The sequence below is a fragment of the Drosophila melanogaster genome, chromosome 2R, assembly GCF_000001215.4.
Source record: "Drosophila melanogaster chromosome 2R".
NCBI classification, from domain to species: Eukaryota; Metazoa; Arthropoda; class Insecta; order Diptera; family Drosophilidae; genus Drosophila; species Drosophila melanogaster.
Window position 1 is genome coordinate 12,592,997 of NT_033778.4, and position 19,220 is coordinate 12,612,216.

Consider the following 19,220-nt stretch of genomic DNA (forward strand, 5'->3'; position numbering starts at 1 on the left):
TTACAATTGCGGTCAATATAATATAAGTTCAAAAAAGGGAAATGCTTAAAGCTTTGTAGTCTTGTACTTCAACATATATATTTAGGTATTTCATAATTTTGTTTAGTTAGAAAATTAAGATATAAATACAAATTAATATAGGCTACAATGTGTTTCTCAGCTGTGATTGTGTTTAAAATCTTGCTTATTGAAATAAACGAAAATAAGAGAAGTGTGTTTCTCAGAATACAATAACATTTTATTGTCTTTCATTCATATGTAAATGTAGTAATATGTAGAAAAGATCAAACGTTCCTTAAAGAAAGAACTTCATATTTGAGTGCTTGTAGAAATGAAATAAAAGTGTAGGCAAGTGGTATAGGTAATAGGTACAGGAGAAAAAATTTTGTATGATGCGTTCCAAAAAGAAACTGAATACTTCCATTTTTTTTTTGAACTTCCATATAGCTTCGTTCAAATGTTTTGATAAAGTTTTAAAATAAGATTGGCTTGGTGAAAAGGTTTGGAACACTGCTATCGCTAGTAAAGTTTTCCACGCATCGGGTTTTTGGGGATCCTAGTGCGCTGGTATTTCGTTCGCACAGTCACACTGCATGCTCTGCCGCAGCTGAAGTCGCGTTCTCTCGTTTATCACCGTCGTCTTCCACGCACATTCGTCGCCTTTTCTTCTCCGTTCGTCCGTCGACTACTTGTGCCATTTGTTTTGAATATTCCGAGCGAATTCGACGCGCCCGCAGAAGTCGCATTGCCAAAAAAATTATCGGGGCCGTAAAATAATATACATAATACCGTTAACAAGTGTGTGGGGCCGATATTGTTTGGTTTGTTTTTGAAACATAAACACAACACACTCGGTTGTTTATCGTGCATTTAAAGTTTCCCGCAAACGGAAAACTGTGCTTTTTCCAGTTGTGCCAATATTAGGGAAGGCAAAAGTGCATCTCTACAAAGATAACAGAATATCAAAAATAGCAATCCGCAGCTCAACTAAACTCACCGCTGAATGACCGAAAATAAAGGCATAATGCTGGCCAAATCTGTTCAAAAACACGCTGGACGTGCCAAGGAGAAGGTGAGTTCGACTCCAGATGCACTTTGCAACGCCCACGCCACACCACGGGAAGGTCATGAAACCCACCACCAGGGCACCGCCACCCCCTTCGCCGCCAGCCTTGCTAACAAATCCCTTCCAGTCGAAGTCGTGGCCCTGTCCTAGTTCTCCAGCTGGGTCACCACCTGCTCCTGCCCAAATCCTTCAGTTTCCAGTTATCACGGGATTACACTTTAGCCTTTTTAAACATAATATCGGATTTTTAAAATTCAACTGTCCGAAGATATAAGTTAAAACATATATCTAAAACAGTACATTCCGTAATGAATGGAAATGGAATATATAAAGCAATATACATATATATTATTTGTAATACATATATGTAGATTGATACATAGAGCACCTGTTTAGCCAAAAAGTACTGTCTCTATTTAATAAACTATAAACTCTTGACAAATTGCAACAAGTTAGTTTGTAGTAGAAATGTAGTAGAAGACTGTGGAGCTTCCCACAAAGATTTCCCTTGAGTAAATCCACCCAGAAGACGTGGAGAATGTGTGGCGACACCTGTCGCGGTTTTGAGCCAGTCCCAGCTCCAGCGATGCTTTTCATCTTGCCCATTCATGAGATGCGCCTGCTGGAGTTTTGAATGTTTTTCATCTTTCCGCCGATGCGTACAAGTGAAAGTTGTGTTGTTGTCTTATTAACATTATTGTCGTTGTTTATTGTTGTATTTTGTTGTTTTTCCTGCGTTCGATGCGAGGCGAAATGTCAATGAAGCGGCCGCCCAAACAACGTGTAAAAGCTGACCCAAAACGGGTTTACAGATGCCACCACTTCACATTTTACTCCGCTTGGTCGGGCGCATTCCAAGATCTCCAGAGTGGCTCGGCGGTTCGGCCAGAAGTGCTGTAATCTCAGTCAGAGCTATTGATTTCTATGTATATCCGTGTGAGTTGGCATTTGGGACCGATTTCTAAAGTTCGTTGGTATTTGAGCTCTTCTTTTTTTTTTCTCCTTTTATTGTTTGGCATGCTCGCGTGTGTTGGTCATTAAACTTGGTAGCATCAAAATTCCACAACCAAATGTCACTGGTGAAATGGTTTTGGGCTTAAGTTTGAAGATCTTCTATATCTATATACATACATAAGTATATACAAGTATAGACCCAGTTAACTTCCGAATTCGCTTGATTTTCGCCCGTCTCTCTGGTCTAGTTTATTTCATAATTTTTCCCTCTAGAAATTTGAAATGTATTTTTAACAAATTTCGTTCTCTGGGCGGAATTCACATAGCTTTATTATTTCGCATGGCGTGTGCTCAATTTTCGAAATTTCTGCTTGTGATTTTTCACATCGAGCTTCTCGGCGGCAGAGAAAACTTGTCATCTGCACACACACACACACAGCATCTTGCGGATGCCTAGATACATTTTTATTTGAGGTGCGTTGAATTTTCCCCCGGCCCAGTCAGCAGCGTGAAAATGTCGCCGTCGCTCTTCCTGGCAGTAGTCAATCTTTAAATAGATCTCGCTCTTTTCCGAATCTACAGAATGCGTGTTGTGTGTGTGTGTGTGTGCTGGGTATTGGGCTTTTGTTTTATAACTCTACGCACACTCTTTGGCTTTTAGTTTTTCTAAGTTTTCTATTTGCCGAATGGGAGGAGCAATGGGGAAAGCACACAGCATTTCGCCCGCGCCGCTTTTCTCGCTTTTCTTCTCGCTCCCTGGCCATTTGTCTATTTTTATGCGGCACCGCACAACAGCTGCCAAAATGTGCTTTCCCCTTCGGCTATTTACCCCTCGATTCGACTCGATGCAGTGCATCAGCACCGATTGACATTTTATTGGCAGTAGTCGATCCAAACTTGCCTGTTGCTTATTGAACTTCTTGTTGCATGCCGACGAAATGTCAACTGTTTTTGGGTTTTTATTTATACACCTCGCTTTTGTACGCAGTTCAAAATCAATGCGAAATACGCTGTTAATTGTAATCACATGAATTCTTAGCTGATAAATATAGACAATTGGGGCCTAAAAGTCCGGGGAAGTTAACTATAAAGAACTAATTTGTCCATTCGATCCTTTTTTTTGTGCTATATTTGCTGCAGTTTGCACTTCCCACCAGTTCTTTGGTTTCATTTCCAGTAATTGTTCAAAAAAATCCTTACACTAAGCATTTTAATGCTAATCCATCAATACACAATCAATTTGGTATCGGTTTTCGCGAACAAACAAGTTCTTATTAACCCCAGAGGGATCGAAATTCAAAGCCAACAAATGAAGACCTATCAGATACGTGGAAACATTTGGCGGCAGACTTAAAGAGCCGAAAATAATAACAGAAAAAGCCATGTTTACATATAGTTGACGTGAATGTCTGACATTGCACTTTGTGACTTTCGAGGGGTTGTATCATATATCACATTATACATATATACAATACATACGTTGATAAGTGATCAAGTGCTGCAGTCTGGCCCTACGCCCCCTTTTTATCCAAGAGGGGCGTTTTCAAAAGTACTGACCACAGATAGCTACTACTTCAATAGCTCTATTAATCGACCGTGAAGCAATCTAAAAGTCAGAGGAAAATACTCAATAAAGATAGAGATACAATACAATGCGACAGATGTGATTGTTATGAGTTAATACACAGCGCAGGTTATTATAGAAAAGAGTGCTCAATTATTGAAATTGCCAACAATCGTGCATGAAAGTAAAGGAAACGAACGGAGGAGCTGAGTCTTTGTGTCACCTTTTGATTGCATAACAATTGGAATTACTTCACAGCGTCTCACTTTGGCTCATTACTGCACAATTGTGCAGTTCGTTATGATCGAGCAGAATGATAACGTACTTCATTCGGCGTTGTGAAGTTCAAGTGTTAGTCATTCATTCAACTACAACTAACGCAAAATCCCCAAAAAGTTCTATTTACAGCTGCAGTTTGTTGTCTCACCCAGAAGAAAAGAAAAGAAGAAAAACTACAAACACAAGCAAGCAGAAAGCTGAAGCTGAAAAACGAAAACAAACTTTTGGAAAATGTGTGGCGCGTGAAAAGACGCAAGGTCAATTACTGTCGATTTGAGCACTCGAGTCTAAACGAACGAACGCATACCCACACATGTGCACTCGAAAATCACACGGCCACAGGTCGTATGCGTAATTCTTTATTAGCTCACACACTCAGCACACACTCTTCGATTTGATAATCGAAAATCGAGCTGGGACTTCATATTCCGAATGGGTCTCACCTTGCCCACTCAAGAGCACAAGTTTATAGAGTTCTTAATTTGTTTTTTTTTGAATTTTTGTCCATTTAAGATTTGCTTCTTTCCTAAATTATAAACCCTTTTTCCCTACTAATGAGTGTGTCAATGTATATACTACTTTTCTGATTTACTGAGTTTGTCTAATTGTTTATAAGATAACTAAATGCCAACAAGTTTAGGATAAGTTTCTATTAAGTTTCTCCATTTAAAAGTGGATGAAAGACAGCTAAAGCTAATCCCGGAGAGCAGTGTGTTTGTCTACCTGTCTGACCCTCAAATGTTGCTCCAAATTCGAGTCCCAACTGAGGGAGCTGCGCTATCTGGGCTCCAAGTGGCTGGCAAAGACGTATGTCGCATCTGCCTAAGCACATAATGCACATGAGCATCGTATCTGGCGACTGTGTCAGAGGGGTAAAAAAAAAAAGGTATCCGATTTAATTCAACTGTGCACTTGCGGAAATGGGTAGGGAAAATGGGGAAAGCCCAGAGGGGACTAGAACAAAAGGCAGTAGATCGGAAAACAGATCCCAACGCAGATACAGAGCACGCGATTTGCTAATGCTCTGGCTGTTGTTCTACTTTGAGGTGCAGTAAAAAAATAGAAAGAAAGAAAAAAAAATAGGGGAAAAAATCGGAAAAATAAGGCGACTGCCAAGGCATGGGAACCCACTTCTCATACTGCGAAAGTGTTGTCGGTTAGTTAACTTGTTATAATAATTGCTTTTATTATCCAGCGCTGCTTTGGATGGATTGCAAAACCGGTTTGACGGACCTAAAACTGCGTCTCAGTTTACGCAATCAGTGGGATATAATTTATAAATTTAAATATTAATGCGAATGCAAATGTAGTCGACACCCATACACTTTTAGATGGGAAAACTTTCTTTTTATCGAACGAAAAAGTGGGAAATACTCGTATGTATGTTACGCAAATATTGGTTGCTTTTCAGCTTAATTGTTTCGTTCTCATTTTTGGGATTGTTTTTTTTTTCACTCGCTTGTTACGCTCAAATGAATCCGATGTTGGTGTGTCTGTGTTTGGGGCATTAGCATCGGAATTAGCATAGTTCAAAATTTGCATCGGTCTTCGAACGCCATAGCATTCCCCCCCCCCTTGTTAGATTGCACTGAGAGAAATTGCAGCGTGTATACAAATCTTCTGTGTTCAGTATACAAAGATTTTATATGCACTCGTTTGATTCTATTCTGTTGAATATATTGGTTTTGTAAAAGTGCACCGGTTTTTTCTCTCTGTGTAGCACCTGCAGTATTTCATTTTTATGCCAGCAGGGGGCGCATTCGTGCCGCTTGTTTGGAAGCCTTCGCATTTGATTCCATTTTTTGCAGCCAAAGCTATTGCCGACTTTTTGCCTATTGCCCAATCAGGGACAATTGTTAGACAGCCCCTACTCTACCCCCCCTCCCCCTCCCCTTCTGACCAGCGAACCAAAATGCACTCGCAGATGATTTCCCGCCGCTCTGGTCGAGGTTATGAGCAATTTTCCAGCGCTCTGGAAGCGTTTTATGCAATTTCCGAATGCAAGAGATGCAGGTGCTGAAGAGGGGGTGGGGTAGTGGGGGGGGGGGGTTGGTTATGCGCCCCTGCAAGTAGTTAATTTCAATGAGATTTACACTGGATTTTCAGAGGGCAGCGCTGCATTTATATGCATTTGACTTTTTCAATGTCAGTTGCATAATTTAGCAATAAGAGATTTCTGCGGTTCCATTCGTGTTTATCATTTTAATTGTACAATTTTCAACTGGATTCTTGAAAAATGCATTAAACGCTGGCACGAAATCGATGTGGAAAACAAACGTTTTCAGAATGTGCCAATGGAAATTGAATTGGGGCACGGCAAGTGCATTCTGCATTTGTGAGTAGGGGATTTGTTTGATCTCCGAAACTAATGTGAGAAAAGTTTCAGCATTTAAAATGCCTGAAAACTTAAAATGTATTAGAAAAATGTTTATTACGCCGCTGATGCTCGCTAGGAAATCTCCAGAGCGCATTTTCACCGAAGCTGTTTTCGTCTTCGATCAAGTGGAAAATTCAGTTTTTGCAGCGTTTTGTAAATATCTTTGTAATAATGTACTGCTGGCCAGCTGCGTGGATTTGTAATTAAAAGCAGTTCACTGACTTTTGCACAGTTTGCAATTGCGAAATGTGTGTAAAAATGTAGAGATAAAGGGGGGGAGGGGGAAGTTTAGACGAGGAGCAGAGAAGATTGTGAGATTGTAAGGAGGGGAGCTCGGAAAAATTGTCAATCGTCACTGATGCGTACGGTAACTTTTCATTTCACTTTTCCTGTACTTTTCCCCACCAATCATTGTATTTCAATTTCTCAACGAATCTATTTCGTATCAGTATAAATGAATTTTTCTTCGCGTTTATGATGTTTCCAAATTTAAGACTGATCAACATGACGTATGCGTGATATTCGCAGTTGATTGTGGCAAAAATAATTGAAAACTCATACCCTTATCGTTGAGATTTGACTATTATGGCACCAAAAAAGAAAACAAAAAAAAAGTTAATGGGGCCTGATAAGCCCTCGTTTCAGTGGTTCTGTAACGAATTGGAATTTGCCACCCCCAACCCCCTAGAAATTCTAACCATTCTATATACTTTCTTATCAGCGAATCATTTTGTTTGGTTCCTCTATTCTTCGGAGTTTATTCACATATTGAAATAGAGATAAAAAAAAAAAGTGTGCGGTTTAACCGTGACCATGTTATGCAACAAACACATTTCACATCAGATTGAACTGAAGGGCACTTTATAGTTGAATGGGCAAATGTTGGAAATTTTACAAAGCTCGTATCGGAATGGATATTTTTTATGGGAATTTTACTCCATTTCTATTGCTCTTGACCCGATTTTTATACCCCAATGATTTTGCCGACGATTTGCTAACGATCTGTTTAAAGATTGCCCACACTATCCATGTAATTCGTCACGTGCCATAAACTACCTCCACTTTTTTTGGGCTTGTCTATGCAAATCACGTGGAGTTTTTCTTCAATGATCTCTAATGGCAGGCACTTCAATGAGTTCACTTTGCGCTTCAATGCTAAACGAGGCAAGCTGAAAGATACAATGATTCCCAGATAAAGATACCAACTACATGCGGTTGAGATACATGAAGATACTAGTGCTAAGTATTCGCTCATGATTTGACCGCATTCACAAATATTTGTGAGTTACGAGAACATTTGCGGCTGTCTGAGATATGTGCTGAATGTGTGTTTATGGTTTTCTCGATATCTTGCGATTGATTAGCATGGATATATCACAAATACGGTCATAATTGTGTAATTCTTCTAAAAGTTGAAGGTGAAAAGAAGATGTCGAAATAAAATCTATAGGAAATGTTTAGTAAGCTGGCTGCTTTAAAAATTGCGATTTGATATTAGCCAGGCATTAAAGTACACAAATGTTATCTTTAGCTGTGTTTTTAACCTGAATTCGTCACCGCTGCTAAGATAAATCGAGATATATTGTAGTTCATAAAGAAACCATATGACTAATTAAGTATTTTCTGAATAATCACACTCTTTTTTGAATAGTGCTCTATTCTGACTATGATTTATTCAAGATATGCACGTGGCATATACCTTTCGGGACGTGATCACCGAAATCGTTGAAAAATTCTCGACGTTACATAACCAGATAGTAATGCACACACAGCCAAACGAAAGCACTTGAAAACAATTCGCAAACAAAAAAAAAAAAACCTGTCGCCATGCAATAATCTCGCAAGCTGCTGAAACGACAATTATTGTGCGGCTTTTGTCTAGCTAAAATTGTATCTGAGTATCTGAGAGATACACACGGCTGAGGCCGAGTCAAGCTTAAATAACTGTCGCCGAAAGCGTGCTGAGCGGAAGCTTTTTCTTTCTTAATAATCGCATAAAACCGATAATGAAATAAAACTTAATAAAAAACCTGTCCGACGGACAATCCACCCAAAACCGAAACTTCCACGACACTCTCTTGAATATCCGGTTAAGAGCGACTCTTATTCACTTATTCATTTAATAATTGCATTCGATTGAATCTAACCAATATTCGTTTTGCGGTCGTTAAAACTTTTCACTTTGATGGCGGATGGAATCCGCTGATTTTGTAAAACGTTTTTTTGGCTTTTCATTTCAGTTGACCGCTGCTTCTTTCTGTTTACTTAGCCCATTCGTATTCCACTTGCAATTAGCCCGTCATGTTTTCTATTTTCTATTTGTTTCGAAATAACAACAAGAGCAAATGTTTGACTTGGTTCAGTGAAAACGTTTTTCATTTTAAATGCAGTGCCAAATGAAAGTGCTGGGTATGAAAACAAAGGTCTTTTTTAATCGGGCTCAATTAAGGAAATTAACATAAACGTATCTATTCACTCTGCAATAAGTATCTGAGAAAAAGAGCTCATAATCATAATATGAACTGAGCTACTGCTCAGATACTCTTTAGCAGCGAAATAGTTTTGATAATAAGTTTGATTTATTTAGCACCGAAATATGCATTTTTTGTTTTAGTGCCAACTATTCGCTGTTCCCAAACTCGTTTGGCAGAAAGATTTCTCTACTAATTAGCAAGCAACTCCCCAAGTTGACTAGAATCCAGCGAAATTTGCCCGGGCCAGTGCTTTTCTTAGTTTTAGTGGCCAATGGCTAATGCTAATTGATAAATCACATGACAAGACTGGCTGGAAACATCTCATATTCCCCGATCCGTGTGCATGCATGTGGGATAAATATTAGTTTTCTACGGCTGCCTCTTCTTTTGGCGCCGATTCCTCCCTTCTTTCGCCGATTCGAACTTTCTACGAGTACAAACGAGTTTCACTTTCCACTTGCCTGAGCCGATTTGACCAAAGAAAGCGATGGAAAATAAAAAAAATACAAAATAAGAAAGAAAGAAATGAGAGCTCGAATCAAAGATTATGCAAAATGGGAATGGTATTGATATCGTTCATCGATGTTGCGCAACGGAATTCGATTTACATATGTATGTATGTATGAAAGAAGTCCGTCCATTCGCGTTTTCATCTCAATCTTTACGCGAGCTTAATAGCCATTTGAAGTCAATATTAATCGCAATTACCATAACCATATGTCAGTTCTCTGTCACATGACTCTCTCGGGGGTGTTGTTTGTGTGTACTTTTTGCAGGGTAGGAGGGGTTTCGATAGTCTGGACGAGGTGCCAAAACCGGTTACTGCCCACAAATAATTTTTTGCTGTCATCATCGACTCAATAAGCACCGCTAACCAAACGGGGCAACAAGTTGGGAAAAAAAACACACAGATAATAGTCAGAAAAAAGTGGGCAAAGAAAAATGTACTTTTGTGGTAATAGGTTAGGTCTCTGGCTTGTTCCACACAAGAACATAAAGCTACGAATACCTGGAATCAAATGTGAGTGTTCACCTAAACACTAACATTCTTAATGAAAACAAAATACTTTAGTTCAAATAAAATCCAACCTTATTTAATATGTAGGTTAGGTCAAGTTATAGAAGTAGTAGTATATGTATACTTATGCAAACTTATGTTTAACTTTTTACAATCCATATATTATGATTTTATATATAGTTTTATTTATTTGTTGAATATTGTACCTTTCTATATGTAGATGCGTGTCATTAAACTGAGCGGCCTCAACACTGTCACAAGGCAAGAGGGTCCGAGTTGGCCCGACTAAAAAGTCTTCTTCGAGCACACTGATCCATAGACTTCCCCTCTTTCATTTCCCACCCAAGTCATGGCACATTTCCACATTTCTCTGGCCTTTTCTCCTCCTGCCGGCTATCCCCCTTTCTCTTTTCTGGCTTTTCGCCGGCGGGCGCATTATTCATGCCAATTTCTACAAGTTTTTTTCACAATTGTTCTGCGTCTGTTATTTGTTCTCAGTATAAGTAGACAATGTAGATACATATATACATGGTTAGATACTTGTAGATACTCGGATGCATATAGCTTGTATATCTCCTCTTTTACTTGTTTTAAACCTTCTCTAGTCTGTGATTTAAGTAGGGTAAAAATGGGGATTATTAACTTTGGAAAGTCGGAGAAGAAAATATCAATAGGGTTTTCACAAAAAAAAAAAAAAAAAAACGTACAGAGAACTTATGGCACTATGTTACAGAATTGGCGCCCAACGTGGGACACAAAACTTGGTTAGATTAGAAAATGTATTTAATCTGTGTGATCGTATTTGATTTAATTACAAAGAAAGTTACATTTTTCATTCGTTATAATCAAGACAAGCAACGTAAGAATGAAATTTTTGAAAAGTTATGAATGAAGCTTATAAGTTAATAACAACTTTAAACATGAATATATTTTCCAAATAAAATCCCTAACCATTAGTGAATGAAGTAATGATTGTAGAGCATTACAAGTGTCGAATTGGCTTACTAGACTTGTTGCGCGCCATTGTGGGTCTCTCTTGCAACTGCCACTGTCTGCCACTGTGCATTCCTTGCAAACTGGGCCAACGTCTGCTTATGGCCAAATGCGAACGAACATGCCCCACATTTCCCCCACCGATGTGCACTTAACTTTTGTTTGTTTGCACTTCGCTGAACGTTCCGTTTCATTTCATTTCATTAGATTGCAGTTGATTCCCAGCTCCGAACACATCCCGAACAGCTGTGCGATGTTGTCATCCATTTTAGCCATCCTACGACCCACATCCTACGCCCAAATCTGCACATAAAACACACCAAAATGAGACATTTTCCAGTGTGGTCGAGGTCGTTGCTGTTGCTTTTTCTGGTCTTTATTTCTACTTCTTTTGCCAGACAGGCAAACTGGTTAACCGAAAGTTAACCTAAAGTTTAGCCCACGTTTAACTGCAGGTTTTGAATGGGTGCACTCAACGAAAATGTTTACATATCGGTTAGGAAGCCAATGAAGAAATTTCTGTTTCACTTCGTTTAGTAAAAATATTAGTAAAAATGCTTAGTTTCAGAGTTAATCATAAACCCAAACAGTTAGGTCTGTAATATTGCACAATTTTAAAAAGACAGTTAATGATCACGAAGACCGCTTTTATTGTCTGTGTGGGAAGTTCAACCATATGGTATTAAATCTTTGACTAACCGAATCTTTGGATTAGCCAAATAACCTTTTCGTGGTTACACGTTTATTGGCCTCAACTTTAAGTTTTTGTGACCCATTTTTGGGCTGTGGTCGGGATCACCCGCGTAGAAAAGTTAAACGCACATGTTGCATGGGTGGTTGCCGACGAAATAGGAATACACAAATCGATATATATAGACAAGTCTAGGCGTACAAATATGATTTTTGGCAAGAGATCGAGAGAGGAAAAAACGAGATACAGAAGGCGGGCGAGAACGACGTCAGTTCTTAAATAAATGACAAAATCTGCAGAGGCAGACGTTCCACACATACAGACTATATGTACGCGCCTCTAAATATATACACATCAAATGAAAATTGCCAAGAACAAAATTCGGTGACGCAAACTGTGACAGACATTACATATGGCCAACATAAAACTATTGTAGAAAGAATCCCCAAAACGGAAGTGACCAGCCACAACTGTCCTTGTTGAGTTGAGCCCAAAAAATAAAAAAAAAACTGATAAGAACTCCAGCCTTGGCAACAAAAGAATCACAATATCTATATTCGGTTAACAGTCTGGCCGTTTGATAATAACTTTTAATAAGACAATCTTTAGCCGAATACACATCTATACACCTGACTGACTCACACCGCCACCCACTTTAGTTCGCGCCTCACAGATCGAACCAACTAGGGAAGTTAAGTAAACAAACAAGAAACCAACCGCTTGGATTCAATTACGAAAATGGTCATTATAATGTCTTGAGGGGCCAACCAGTTTGTTGTTTAAGCCATATTGCCACAGGTATTGAGCGTGCGTGTATGTGTGTTTATGTGACCTTAAATGGTTCATGCGGTGGAGCTGCACTTGCTGGATGTGTGCGACATACTCTTGGGCGAAGAAAGATTGTTGAGTGGCTCATAAGCCGCACCAAAAAGATTAACCATCATAAATCTTATTCTACTGATTGCTAGCACTTTAGGTATTAGCATAACATCGGGCAACTGGTCTATAAAACACTCGTAACTGACTGGAATACCTTTCAGATAAGATATGCTCGCGTAAGGGCATTCCATGTTCTTGCTGTTCGTTTATTTCGATGTTTTGACTTGGCTAATTCCGTATGCGTGCCACATGTCGTGGCTCATTTGACAATCGCTCATAACGGGGCTTAAGCGAGCGGTCAAAAAATGGTTTAAAAAGGCACTAATGTTCCCCCAGAGGAAGTCCAATTCAAAACTTCCGACCGACTCGGTAACGATGTTATATGAATACACACAAAAAAAAAAACTGTTTTAACTGGTTTCAAAATAGTTTAAGAACATAGTAACTCTGAATAAGTTACTTATGAATTGTAATATGTCTTTGTTGCCAACAACTTGCCCTAATTTTGAATCAATTCTACTTTTTGATGCAAATTTCTTGCCGTGCATGTATTTAAATGTACATGAACACCTGAGAAATAACTGCAGGTATATCTATTTATTTATCTGCCGAGTAGCGCGCAAAATTCAATTAGCCAGCCGTGTTATCTTCCTTTTTTTTTTTTGGCCAACTCAGATAGGTTAAGGCTGCAAATATTTGGCCAGCATTTGTTGAATCTCGGCAAATAGAGTATATTCTCCGCTTATCGCCGGATATCCGCGAGCACGTTGCGTATACGCACAGATGGCCGAGAGCAAGTCACTCTGAGTTTCGTGGCGTGGGTGCCATTCTGTAATGACGATGATGGAAATTGTTACAAGGCTGCGTTGTCAACGTGTTCCACAGCCACATTCCAAGGCAGCCTGCCCCCAAAAAGTATTTCCTGTGCGCCACGCTCCCCATCTCTTTGCACTTTGTTCTGCTCTTTAATTGGTCGTCGAAAAGCCATTAAGTGTGGCACGAATAAGTGCCACAAATTGACCGGAGGCAAGAAATAAGTATACCATCGTTCTTAACCCAAATGCCGTTGACAGCGGCATTTTGAACACACATATTGGATAAGCCCAACCCCTCGGTAGCGATAAGATAGATTGCGGAGATCCGCATGTGCCAACAGATTTAGCGAGTTTTTCTATTTTCCGACACGAACATAGAACGAGAAATAGACCAACAAACAGCCGCCAACAATTGCCAAATAATTCTATTTTATTTCTAACTTTTGGCCCATTTGCGGTTCCGTTGAGCAAAATGAATGAATGTGTGATTTCAAGCCGCGTTTAACGCTGCCCACATTCCAAACATAGTTGATTTTGAAATGCTGCTATTGACCGACCTTGCCCTGCCCACACAAACAACTCGAAACGAACTCGAAATTCATTCAGATGTGTGACGAAAAAGTGCAACACCAGGTGGGGAGTTGCCTAAAGCGGCAAATAAAAATCAAAGTTCTACAAACAAACTATTGAAATAATAACATTTTTTACTCCAAATTTGTGTTCATACGTTTTGTTGGTGTTTGTTTAGCTCTATTACAATTTAGCTTATATTTAGCTTTTACTAATCACCTGTTTTATTTTCCAACAGATTCTACAAAACTTGGGCAAAGTCGATCGCACTGCGGATGAAATCTTCGACGATCACCTGAACAACTTCAATCGCCAGCAGGCGAGTGCCAACAGATTACAAAAGGAGTTCAATAACTACATAAGATGTGTTCGCGGTAAGTCCGCACCCTCGAATTCTGTGCAATTGCAAGTCAAATTTAATTTGATTTATATCTCAAATTCCTATAGCCGCACAAGCCGCCTCCAAGACTCTGATGGATTCCGTTTGCGAGATCTACGAGCCACAATGGAGCGGTTACGATGCCCTGCAAGCACAAACGGGTGCCTCGGAAAGTCTGTGGGCGGACTTTGCGCACAAATTGGGGGATCAAGTCCTCATTCCGCTCAACACATACACTGGACAGTTTCCCGAAATGAAGGTGACCTATGACTGAATGCAAAATATTAAGTTCAATTCATAAAATGTCTTGAATATTTTCCAGAAAAAAGTAGAGAAGCGCAACCGAAAGCTGATTGATTACGATGGCCAACGACACTCGTTTCAGAATCTGCAGGCCAATGCCAACAAGCGCAAAGATGATGTCAAAGTAAGCACTTTAATTGGGTAATTGTAACAGATTTGCTAATCAATTGTTTATGCTCTACTAGCTAACCAAAGGACGCGAGCAGCTGGAGGAAGCTAGACGCACCTACGAAATCCTGAACACGGAACTGCATGACGAGCTGCCCGCCTTGTATGACTCTAGGATACTGTTTCTGGTCACCAACTTGCAGACACTCTTCGCCACAGAGCAAGTGTTCCACAACGAAACGGCTAAGGTGGGTTTGAAACTAACAACTAAGTAACTACTTAAGATACTATTGCTATAACATAAGATATAATCAAAGGATTAAAGAGATCTTGAAACTCCTTATAAATACAAACACACTGTTTCTAAGATGAATGTCAAAGGAGTGTTGCTTTGTATGTACATAAATACCGACTAATGGCAAATCTTATTTTCATCTTTGCGACAACAGATTTACTCGGAACTGGAGGCAATCGTCGACAAATTGGCCACAGAATCGCAGCGCGGCTCCAATACGCTACGCAAGCAAACAAGTAGGGAGTCCAGCCTGTAATTACTATAACTATAACTATAGTTTCTACTTTTGAACAGGCAATCCCATCAAGACATCGAGCCCAGTGCAGTCGCCAGTGAATAAGTTAAACAATGCCAACATCAACAGCAACTATCAGAATCAAATAACTACAAACGGTGGCTCCAGTTTGGCAAACAGCCGTAAGTCCTTTTATAAGGTTTATTATCCGATCTCCATATATACATATATATATCTTAGTATCTCTACCCCGAGAAGCCTAAGTATTTTTTATTTATTTATCGAATCTTATGTTTCTTTGCTTTTTCTTGATTTTCTACGTTTTTTAACCGACCGTTAAACAAACAAAAAATAATCATTATAAATTGCTCAAAACTGTACAAATAATAAACAAACAATCTCATACAAATCCATTAAAGTTTAAATATAAATTTATGATTTATTGTGTTGTATAAAAAGAGCTGAATATAATTCACAACATTTAGAATGATTTTACAACTAAACATATTATATCTTATATATTCGCACCATAAAATCTGTATATACTCTATGAAATATTGCTCTATGAGGATGATTTCGGTCAAGTTTTTGGCAATTTATAAGAAATTTTTTGATTTATTTGTTTGGCAACTAATTTCCCTAACTATTCGTTTTGAATTTTAACCAAAAGTATCTTTGGCATTGCGAAAACATTCCATTTGTAGACAATTTGTTTGTAAATAAAAACGAAATTGTTGGCGGCGGTCTGGCGATCTGGGCTAGCTTTAATCTAACTGTATAAGGGATCCTTTTAACTATTGTAACCTCCTATTCTATTATTTAAACAATTAAAAGTCGAGATTGGAAGCCATGTAGATGAGATATCCCAGGTTGCTATCTGACCAAATCTGCTCGAACAAATGGAATGTTGCATGTTCTTGTTGCTTATTGAAAGTTCTGATTGAGTTTTTTTCCTTTGCCCTAACTTGCATGTCCTGAGTTTTATTTGATTTGTTCTTTTCTCTTTTATTTTATTTAATCTTTTGTTTGGAATGATGCTAACCACAAAACAATACGAAACCAAATTGAATGATGCAACACAACAAATGCATTCGACAATCAACAACATAAAAACGTATAAAATAAAACAAAAACGAAAATAAAAAACACACGCGAAACGACACAACAATTAGCGACATCTACCAGCTCGTCGCTGCAAGAGCCTCGATTTGATTCAGTTTCTTCAACACCAGAACCACGCCCGGAATCCCCAGCAGCAGCACTAGTATCAGCCACGCCCAGCAGTCCCGTCGAGAATGGGGTGACCACCAAATCATTGGAGCGTCCCGAGCTCAGTGGTCTGAATGCGAGTGCCAAGGCAACCACAACCACGCAGACATCGCCCACGGAGGATAAGGCGGTGGTCAGTGAAGCAGTGAAGCCATCGGAAACTGAGGGAGCAGCAGTAGCAGCATCTGTGACACCTGCCCCGCCAGCGACACCTGCCCAAATCAATGGCAACAACAATGAACCCTCGATTGTTAAGGAAGGTGGCAAACAGCCCAAGGAACTGCCATCTACCACATCCAATGCAGAAGCTGCTGCCGAGGCGGCGGCCAACAATGGCAATTCCATCGAGGAGCACAAGCAGAAGAAACTAGGTAATGACACAACAGTCACAGCCACAGAAACAGTAACAGTCACCCAGCACTCAGTTACATCAACAGATACCGATAATATAGTAACCATATCAGATACGAATACAGATACAGATACTAAGACCAGCACAGGCACTAGTCAGAAAGGTAGACCAGTACCAGTAGTTAATAGGCACAGCGTAAATAATCTTAATAAGAATCCGTTTGAGGATGACGACGAACGCATCTACGAGGTGCCCGCTGGTGAGTAAACCTCAAAAACGAGTCCACTGGGTGTCCAGTTCGCTTCCTATGTCTCACTCTGTAGTCTCTTCCACACTATCTCTTCACATCCTTGGAAGGATAATGTCTAATCTTTCGTAATCTAAGCTTTAGTTCGTGTGTGTGATTGTTGTCTAAACCAAATTGAGGATTACTGTATTGGTATTGTATTGTAAATCGATTGTGTGGCATGCTGCGTGGCGCATCCACAATGGCAGGATCTCAAACTCATTTCCTGGGCTGTGCATCTATCTACATACGTTTCTCATTTAGTACCCACACATAGTATGGACTAATGTTGTCTTAATTTCGGGACGCCAACACGTAGGTTATCGTACAACTACAACTATCTATATAATGATCACCCATAAATCCACCATTGCTTGCACGTTCGCTGCTTCAGTCGTTTTAGCCGTTGATTGGTCTTTGCCCAACTTGCTCACCGACCCACCGACAACAAAACTAACAGCCCAAAAATGTAAAAGCCTGAGAAAGTGCTAAAGCCCACTAACCCCTTTTTGGCCAGGATTGCGTTTAAGTTGTTCTTTGCGTGCCTTTGTCTACTAAACTCGGTTATGCAACTTTCGATGTACACTGTGTGACGACGTACGAGTCTTTGAGGGTTTCGGTGTCCAGAACATGCAAATGGATCTTAAGATGAAAACCATTTATTTCTCCAAACAGATGCCAATACTGCTGACTTGCCGCCTGGAGTTCTGTACCGGGTGAAGGCCACCTATGGCTACGCCAAGGAGGATGTGGATGAGCTGAGCTTCGAGATTGGTGACCTTATTCGCGTTATTGAGTACGACGATCCCGAGGATCAGGTAAAGTTGCTTGAGTTGGGTTGGCTTACCCTTTGCAGATGATGTAATTATATAACTTCAAGCTACTTTCAATGTTAATGGGATTGTCTGTCCTCATTTCCATAAAATTCCATCAATTTAAGTAAGCTAAACTTGTTAGATTCTATCATTTGCAAGGGTATAACTTCGGAATCCGGAGATACACATTCCTTTGAGCTTTGCACGCGCTAGTTTCCCCCTCCGCGCCAAATGCAGATCTCAGCACTTCCTGTCTATATTGAGTTCAGTTCTTTATTGCCAATTTACAGGAGGAAGGCTGGCTGATGGGTCAGAAGGAGGGCACCAACGAGAAGGGACTCTTCCCCGCCAACTTCACGCGTCCCATCTGAAGCGACAAACTGGGGAACAACTGGGCTAGCAACGAACCATCAGCAACTTCAGATCAACCATAAAAATCTTTACGAACGGAGGTCCAAATCCAAATACAAACTTTTGGCCAAATTTTCTTTGTGAGCGCTGCTTTTGCTTTTGTCCAATTAATAAATTCTTGTTTTGTGAAATGTATTCGGTAACTGGCAATCCATTTATAGCGATTGTTCGTTAGGGCAGTGCTTCCAACCATAAAATTGTTATTGTTAACACAAAGAAGAACGAACACACAGATGAGGAATGAGAGAGAGAATATTTTGAAAATGTTTCAAACATTATTTTTTAGTTCTAAGTTTCAAGAAAACCTAAAGCATAAACCTACGTATACATATATTATTTGTTAATCCTATTATTGTGCTCATAATTAATGCGAACAAAACGTATCTAATTTGTAATTTGTTAATGGCAAACCACAAATGTAAAACATATCACTCGAGAGCTAGAGTAATTGTTAAACAAATCAAAAGTCGGAGGAGATAGCCAGCCTGAACCTTTTGTATTTTGTGAATTTTGCAAATATGTAGTACGAGTTTTTTATAGTCAATTGAATGTATTTTTGGGGCGATGCAAAAAGGCCAGATGTAATTCCTCTGTGGTCCCCGAAGTTTTGGAAATTGTTTCAAGTAACAACATTAACGTTTAGCGATTACGTGTATCTTTAATTTGTACTTTGGTTTTTAATTTTTCGTTTGAGAGACTCGAACTAGCTACAGCTTTATAACGCGAACACAATCCAATAGTCACTAACCGATCGATTCGATGTTTTTATTTTATTTAACTCGATTGTAAATCACACGAAACCCGAAATAATTGTTTAAATTGTGCACACACTGTAAAGTTATTATTTTAATTTTATTTAATTAATTTAAACACTTATTTATCGCATGAACATATTGAACAAATGATAATAATTTACAGAAAGCCAATAAAACATAGATTAAATAATACAAGTCTTTTGATTTGGCGGGCAATGTCTTCTGATTTCGAAGATAGAAAGTGCTTGTAAATTTGACGATTGACCGGCGTTTTACGATATTCGCATTTTTTATGTTCTAAATGGTAATTATACACACATATATTTAGTTAT

At 39.3% G+C, this 19,220-nt stretch overlaps 1 protein-coding gene and 2 long non-coding RNA genes across 5 annotated transcripts; 1 reads left to right on the plus strand and 2 right to left on the minus strand.

Annotated features, from left to right (window-relative positions):
• Positions 1-198: 198 nt before the first annotated feature.
• lncRNA:CR45279 (long non-coding RNA:CR45279) lies at positions 199-831 on the minus strand. Its single transcript, NR_124527.1, has one exon. It is a non-coding gene; the product is annotated as a long non-coding RNA:CR45279 (long non-coding RNA).
• Amph (Amphiphysin) lies at positions 608-19,072 on the plus strand. 3 transcript variants are annotated; one of them, NM_078993.3, is made up of 10 exons: positions 608-1,072; positions 13,919-14,054; positions 14,128-14,318; positions 14,382-14,486; positions 14,548-14,718; positions 14,920-15,001; positions 15,060-15,182; positions 16,173-16,880; positions 17,583-17,725; positions 18,013-19,072. In NM_078993.3, exons 1-10 carry the CDS (start codon positions 1,004-1,006, stop codon positions 18,091-18,093), a joined length of 1,809 nt encoding a protein of 602 aa, NP_523717.1. In that variant the 5' UTR covers positions 608-1,003; the 3' UTR covers positions 18,094-19,072. The 3 variants fall into 3 exon arrangements, with proteins under 3 accessions (NP_523717.1, NP_001260919.1, NP_001260920.1); NM_001273990.1 differs by having other exon boundaries at positions 16,233-16,640; NM_001273991.1 differs by lacking the exon at positions 16,173-16,880 and having other exon boundaries at positions 17,992-19,072.
• lncRNA:CR43909 (long non-coding RNA:CR43909) lies at positions 1,396-2,653 on the minus strand. The gene has a single exon (NR_073872.3). It is a non-coding gene; the product is annotated as a long non-coding RNA:CR43909 (long non-coding RNA).
• Positions 19,073-19,220: the final 148 nt, after the last annotated feature.